Source organism: Phascolarctos cinereus, unplaced genomic scaffold (genome assembly GCF_003287225.1).
Source record: "Phascolarctos cinereus isolate Bilbo 61053 unplaced genomic scaffold, phaCin_HiC Scaffold_1;HRSCAF=81, whole genome shotgun sequence".
Classification (NCBI taxonomy): domain Eukaryota; kingdom Metazoa; phylum Chordata; class Mammalia; order Diprotodontia; family Phascolarctidae; genus Phascolarctos; species Phascolarctos cinereus.
In genome coordinates, this window is record NW_027555514.1 from 91372308 (window position 1) to 91380043 (window position 7736).

At 44.9% G+C, this 7736-nt stretch overlaps 1 protein-coding gene across 1 annotated transcript; it reads left to right on the forward strand.

Moving 5' to 3' along the window:
• The first annotated feature begins 66 nt into the window (after nucleotides 1-66).
• On the forward strand, nucleotides 67-7629 carry H2BK1 (H2B.K variant histone 1). The gene is made up of 2 exons (XM_078152726.1): nucleotides 67-3703; nucleotides 6810-7629. The coding sequence occupies exons 1-2, from the start codon at nucleotides 3569-3571 to the stop codon at nucleotides 7044-7046; spliced, it is 372 nt and encodes a 123-aa protein (XP_078008852.1). The 5' UTR covers nucleotides 67-3568; the 3' UTR covers nucleotides 7047-7629.
• The last annotated feature ends 107 nt before the right edge of the window (nucleotides 7630-7736 follow it).

Genomic DNA, 7736 nt, shown 5'->3' on the forward strand with positions numbered 1-7736 from the left:
CCCTTCTCCAGTCCAGCCCCCAAAACTGAGACCTCTCTCCCCCCCACCCCGGGTAGGATTGGGGCTCTGAGTGAGATCTGATCCTGGGCTGGACAGAGAGGACACTGACACTGAAGACGAAGCCCTGAGCGAGGCTGGACTGAGAGTGGGCTGAGTGTTAGTGAAGAGAATGAATGGAGTTGCCCAGGCCTATTCTCTGCACTTGTGAGTCTGTTAGGATACAGTGCTGTAAAGGGAGTCCTAGATGAGAGCAGCTTTTTGCCTTTTGATTCTTTTGAGGGACCTGATTTCTGTCAGGCAACCCCAGGCCTATGCAAAGATGATTCTGTTTGTTTAGACTCTCTTTATTTCTGTCGTTTATACCATCTGGCCCACTAGTAACGGTATGCTTCAGTATTCCTGATGATCTCCAGGGGCTGCGGTAAACCAGCACCCCCAGCATGTCCCTCCTCTTCCTCCCCCCTTCAGAAACCATCATTGAACTATGTTAGCAAGGAGGCAGGCAGCCTCTGGCTCCCTCCTGTTCTCAATCCACAGAGCTAAGCCCAAGCCTTGTGGGAGGGGCATACAAAGGAAAGGGAAGCCCAAGTCCTACCCTCAGAGACTTACTCTTAGTTGGAGAAATGGTTTTCAAACCAAAGGTTTTTCAGACAGTACTAGAAAATGCACTGGTGCAGACTGAGGCATTGTGAAAAGGGGAAAAGCTGTTTGGGCTAGAGTCAGAGAAGGTGAATTCAAGCTGGGCCTTCAGGGATGCATGCAGTTTGGAGAGACAAAAGAGGAGCAGGATATTACCAGTGGGGGGGAAAACAAGGACAAGTGGTGGAAGTTAGACACTGAAGATGGTTTTTAATAAACAGTGAGGTGGACCATAGTGGCTAAAAGCCTCGGTGCAGGTTGAATAATTGTCTCTTCTGCTTCTTGATAGGTTCATAAGGAGGGGACTTTTCCCTGGGACTTACGGAACTATCCCCTCAAAACTGGCTGTGAATGCTAAGAGTCAGGACTTCTAGTTGGAGGGAACCTTGAACGTCATCTAATGCAGCCCTCTTATTTTACAGAAAATGGGCTCAGGCCCCAAGGTCACCCAGATGATGAGGAGACCCAGGTTCTCTTCACACCCAGTGCTGTTTTCATTAGGTTTCCTGGGATCCTCAAGATCTTAGCTTCTGCAGAGGTAGCCACATGTGTGATTTGAAGTGCCGAGAGCTTTCCCAAAAAATATTTTCAGTGACACCTGAAATTCCATTATTTACAATTGGTTCCGAAATTCTATTACTTAACAGTTGATTTCTTCTGGGATAAGCATTACCTTCTTCCTGTTAAATTCTTCCATGGTAATTCCCTAACAGCTTAACCTATTCGTGTAAGGGGTAAATTTCCAGAACCTAGTAATGAGATCCCCCTGTCTTCAAGAAATGTACACTCTTTGTAAGGTTAAACAAAAATTTGGGAGAGCTACATGCTCCTTGACCCGTGGGACCAAGCCAAAATGATGAAATTGGTCAAGTGTTTGTGTTTTCCCTTTTTCATTTTGACCTCTGTTCCTTCTTTCCATACCTCTTCTCCAAGGCTCCACCCCCTAGGGCTTCAAGCTTTCATGCTCCCCCAAGTCTCAGAAGGAACAGGTAATGCATCCATGCTAAGGTTTCATAGCTAAGAAGGCATACCACTGTGTCAGGTTGCCTCTCAACGTAGATGGGATGTGAAGAACATAAAATGTGAAGTGTAGGGGAAATACGCACTGGGGAAGGGGAGAGAAACCCTAGTCCATCCCCCTGTTTCCCCTGCTTCTGTCCCTGTTCAAGTCCTAGCCATCTGCGGGGTCCTGCCGCTCCTTTGCAGCCTCCCCCAGCTGCTCCAGGCCAGAACGAGGGCTCCTTCCTGGCCTGGCAGCCCTTGCTAGCATTCTAAGCGATTGAGCTTGCAGCTGCTCTCTAGTTGCTCCAGGTGCCTTAGTGTTGCCTCCCTGGGTAGATCGTAAGCTTGAGAGTAGAGACCATAGCTTCTGCTTCTCTGTCCCTGAATAGTGCAGTGCTTGGCGCATAGGTATTCAGTAAACACTTGATGTGCTGTTGATGACACTAGCTGGTTTGTGGACTTGAGGCCTCTGATAAATTCACTGCTCAGAGCCCTTTGTGAAAGGTAAGAAGGTGCCTGGCACGCAGGAGGAGATTGTTGTACTCTCCCTTAGCAAGATTTGGGAGTTGTTCCTCCTGACTGTGCAGACTCAGGCGCTAATAACATACCTTTGGAAACAGTTATGAAAATTGGTCCGACCATTGTGGACAGCAATTTGGAATTATAAGACAGTGGCACATGGAAGTCAAAAGATAGAATGGTTTCATATACATCAAAATAGTAACAGCAGCACTTTTTCTGGTAGTAGAGAATTGGGAAGAAAGTAGACAACCATTAATTGGGAGTAACTAAATAAATTGTGGTACACTAAAGGAATCTCATGATATAAGAAATTATTAATAATGAGTTCAGAGAAGCATGGGAAGACATGAACTGGTGCAGACTGAAGGAAACAGAATCAGGAAGATGATATATATAATGGTTACAACAATGTAGGTGGAAAAAACCCACCAAACTGCCGTGTAATCATAATGACCAAGTTTGGCACCAGAGAAAGAGAGAAAAATATACTTCTCTTTGCAAAGTTGGGGAGTGTGAGGGCGGAACACTACCTGTCAAATTTGGTTGATATGTTGGTTTTGCTGTATTTTTCCTTTTTTTTCTTTTGTTACAAGGGAGGCTAGTTGGGTAGGGGAAGAGGGAAGGCTATTTTCTGAAAAGAAGGTGATGTTAAAAAAAAAAGATAGCAATAACAATAAAATTTTTAAAGGAAAAAAAATTGTTCCTCCTGTCTGTTACTGATTCCTGGATGCTTTGTGTCATCACTAACATTTTTGACTTGACATTACGAAATAAGTACCTACAAGAATAATAGTTAACATTTAGCACCTTAAAGTTTACAGAGCACTTTACATATTCATTTGAGCCTTGAAACAACTGTGTCCAGGATGTACTACAGGTATTAGCCTATTTTTTACAGATGAAGAAATTAGAGATTACACTATCCAACCTTAAGTAATACCTATGGGGTTCGAACTCATGTCTCTTGTGACTCTAAGCCCATCGTTTCCACCAGAATACCAGGCTAGCTTTCCATGTACCGTGCATAATGGAATCTTATGGCATTCCACTTGCCACTTACTAGCTGTGTGACCCTGGGCAAGTCACTTAACCCCAATTGCCTTAAAAAATTAAAAAATATATGCATTTATAGGAGTCAGTCTTAAAAAGAGTCCCTGCTTTGCACCCTGTGTGTGGTACTTGCCCCTAATTCTGGCTTTGCCTGGAAGTTTGGTAGGAAAGCAGTATTTCTCACCAACCCTTCCTTAGGATCGTGCCTTGGAGCCCTCAGGGTGGAGCTGAGCTATACCCCACCCCCAATCGCCTGCCCCTCCCAGGTGTTCTCCCTCTGAAGCATCTTGGTCAGGTGAGCTGCTTTCACATAAGTGGCTTTCCCCAGAGAGACTGGGGGGAGGCTACCTCAAAAATGAGTGGTGAGGTTGGGCAGCAACAGCAGCCACCACTGTCTGGGAGTTGCCGAGCCCCAGGGAGAAAAAAGTCAAAGCGGAGGGGCCACCGAAAGGAGACCTACTCAGTATATATCTACAAGGTGTTGAAACAGGTGAGAAATATAGGAGTAGGAGGTAGTTATGGAATTGGGCTAGAGAGGCAGGCTTAAAGGAAAGCTTACTGCGAGGCCCTACAGTGGCCTTAGGAGAGAGGAAGAGAAGAATGGAAGAAAAGCCTGATGGCCTACCCTTTGTATTCTTGATCTAGTTTTCCATTTAATAGCGAAGTTAGACATCTCTAGCCGTGTGAATTAGAGTTCAATGAATCTGAGGGCCCAGCAGTGGGAGCAGCAGCCCTGTAGAAAGCACTCTGGTTTTCTTTTGCCTGAAGGATAAACCAGAGACTCCTGTTTGGCTTTTAAAGCCCTTCACCACCTGACTCTAATTTTTCCAGCTTCATTCTACATCACTTCTCTTCCTGTACTCCAGCCAAACTGTCTTCATCTCTGATCTTCCTGAATGGTACTCCATCACGGTTTTCCATCCCTTTGCACGAGCTGTCACCTCTCTCTACTAGGCACTGCCTCCTTCCCACTGTCTCAGAGAATCCCTCTTTCCTTCAAGATGTAAATCAAGTATCACCTTCTCCAGGAAACCTTATTTCCCTTCCCCTCCTAAACCCTCTCCCTCATATATACATACTCTTTCGGTAGTGGCCTCCTTTCTCATCCTTTCTCTTCCCTTCCCTAAACTACCTTGTATTTATTCTGTGTATGCTTACCCGTGCTTTCCTCTAATAGAATGTAAATGCTTGTAGATTAGGGATTGTTTTGTTATTTATGTCTGTATCCCCAGTCCATATGACAGTGCTTGACACACAGTAAGTATAAATAAATTCTTGTGGATTGACTTCAATAGAAGGAGTCTTTGAAGTCATTTGGTCCAATCGTAATTAACTTGGAGTTTCTGTGTTCCGGGGTGTATCTGGAGAGAGGTATCAAACGAAACAAAGTGCTAAAGGCCTGTACTGACTATAAACCTGGCCCATAGGGCTAGTAAGTGCAAGTAAGATTTGTAAGTCTCTCTCACTTTTAGCTGCCTTATTAACTCCTAACTCCATTTCCCTGCCACTATTCTTCATTCCACCAGGATACAGGAAGGCTGAAGTCTTGAGTGATGGGATTAGCCACAGCCAAACTGGTTGAGTCGCTTATCTAGGGAGCCATAGTCAGAGCGATGATTTCTCTCTTCTTTGAGCTACCGTGGTCATCATTGCCTAGATTGCTCATTTAGCGCTTGCCCCACGTTTCCTGCCATTCTTCCTTGTTCAAGCCCTGAATTTCCACCACTGTAATCTCCTTGAAGACTGTGACTTTATACAATTTTCTCCTCCTCCCCAAGTTTAGGTACTAGGCACTCAGTAGGAGAATACAGATATGTATGTCTTTCCTTTTTCTCCCATCCTCAGTTCTTATCTGCCCCCCCCACCAGGGGTGACTAAAATTACCTGTTCCCCCAAATCCCCAAACTACCCCTGCTCTGGGTTAGCCATCAAAAGTAGGCAGGAGCCACTGTTTCCAGAAGGCCCCAGTTGAAGCGGAGGCTGGTTGGGAGAGGTCCGAACTGTTACTGAATGTACCACTTCGTTATTAGATTAACAAGGTAGCCCCTGTACTGAGAAGTGACGGCAACAAGAGAGTATGGATTAGAAATATCCACTCTGGGGTGAAGAAAGCCTGTGGGGCTTGGGGAAAGAACAGAAAGTTGAGGAACTGATCTGTGCCCTTGAGGTCATTTGGCTTTGAAAATCCTTCACAATTTGACTCCAGCCTATTTTTCTAGGTTTATTACACATTACTCCTTCATGCATTTCACTGAAATTGGCCTGCTTTGCTCTTCTCTATGAATGACATTCAATCTCCCATCACTGTGGCTTTGCACAGGCCATTCCCTGTGCCAGGAATACATTCCCTTTTCACCTTAGCCTTATTACCTTCCTTCCCAGCTCAGCTGAATTACTATCTTCTACAACAGTAGTATCAAACTCAAATAGACAGTGGGGACCACTAGACTTTATGTAAGGATCCCTATAGCCGCCTACTGACTTAGAAAATCTGCAAATGACCAATTTCTATATTCTGATGTATTTTTATTGATTTTGTTAGATATTTCCCAATGACATTTTAATCTGGTACTGGAAGAGTTGTGGGCTGCAGTGCTACACGGGCTGGTGTGTTTGAAACTTTTCCTATGCGAAGCCATTAATGATGTTCCCTTCCCACAGAAATTACTTTGTATGTATTTGTATTTAATTTTCTGTGTACATGTCATCCCTGTCCCAACAATGTTAATTCCTTGATGCTGGGACAGTTTTGTTTTGGTCCTGCTATCTCAGGCACCCAGCCCAATGCCTGGTACATTAATAAATGCTTCTTGGCAGAATGGGAAGAGCTGGGAGGGAAAAGAGGTCTATAATCTAGTCAAGAAAAATATAATTCCTTTTTCGGAGCATGAAATAGTACCTTTCTAGAGCCCCATGAGCAGCTGTTCCCCATCTCCATCTTTACCTTCATTGAGAAAAGAAGTAGAATGGATGAGGTTGCAACTACAGGAGGGATTTGGATGAAATCAACCTTTATAATAAGACTTAACTCCATCCTTAGAAACATGGTATAGGGTATGGGAGACCTGGGTCTCTAGTTCCTACCCTGCAAGTAAATAAACAAATATGTATATATGTGTGTACTTACATATATGTGTTATGAGACCTTGGGCCCATCTCTAATTTACAGATGAGGAGACTCTGGCTTGGAGTGAGTGGTGCCTGTCCTGCATGCCTTAAAGGGTGGATGTGATAAACAGCAATGTTAGAACTTTTAGTGATCCTCTTACTCCACTTCCTCATTTTATGGAGGAGAAAACCAAGGCTCTCTCAAGGTGAAATGGCTTGCCCATCGTTATAGAGTGAACCAAAGTTTCCTGGCTGTCAATCCCATGTTCTTTGCATCACACTAGGCTTGCCCTTAAAATGAGAAGGGATTCAGAGATGACAAAACAACACTAAGAGATTACCAGTCTTCTGTGTTCTGTGTCTTTTGCTTCTAGAAAGAGGTTGGCAGGTGGAGCCTTAGGAAAGTAGTTTAGCTACCTTTCCAGCCTCCCCCAGCCTGAGAGTGTGGATAGCCTGGCTAACGTCATTTTCTTTCACATCCTTCCCAGGTACACCCAGACATTGGCATCTCTTCCAGGGCCATGGGCATCATGAATTCGCTGGTGAACGATGTGTTCGAGCGCCTGGCGGGGGAGGCAGCCCGGCTGGCCCAGTACTCGGGCCGGACCACCCTGACTTCTCGGGAGGTCCAGACAGCCGTGCGTCTGCTGCTGCCTGGGGAACTGGCCAAACATGCTGTGTCGGAGGGCACCAAGGCTGTCACCAAGTATACCAGCTCTAAGTGAGCTTGGACCCTACCTTGTGGACTGGTTTAGGGGGTGAAAAGGGATTGCTTTGGGGGTTAAAAAGTTCCTTCCTCACCAATGTATGATGCCAGGAGCATTAATAAAGAATGGGAGGACCCCCACTGTGTGCCTGAGATGGTTGGTGAATGGGTGAGAAAGGGTAGTATTTACATTTTTATGATCATCATTAGAAAGAGTAGCAAACCTATCATGTATTTGGAAAAATCATGGGACATTTGTAGCCCTCTTGTGGGGTCCCAGAAAGATCATTGAATTAGGTCAGGAGGAGACTACTATTGTTGGCTCTACTGCTACCTGTGCTACTGATCACCTTTCCCAAGCCTTGGTTCCTCATCTATTTTGGGAGAAGTGGACATCTCTAAGGCTGGACAAGCCATGATTCTGTCTGTACCCTGTATCCCACAGCCTGTCTGGACTTAACTCTCCCAACAGCTGGCCTGAGCCCTTATTCTCAGGACCCTGGAGCTAAAATCTTTCTACTCATTTATCTCTTCCACAATTATTAGGTGAAATCCAACATATTCTGTACTTCTGAGCCTGTCTATGCCAAATTACCTATGCTACATAAACATTGCATCTTCTTATCATTAAACATTTATTAATTATCTACTGTGTGCCTTGCAGGGTGAGGTATCAGGGTGGGGCAGGTAGAACCTCGGGTTTCTATGG

Bases quoted from the DNA above. Each gene is read 5' to 3' on its own strand.
- H2BK1 (XM_078152726.1), top strand. From the start codon at position 3,569: ATGAGTGGTGAGGTTGGGCAGCAACAGCAGCCACCACTGTCTGGGAGT. The intron at 3,704-6,809 runs GTGAGAAATATA...CATCCTTCCCAG, and splicing joins TCTACAAGGTGTTGAAACAG to GTACACCCAGACATTGGCAT.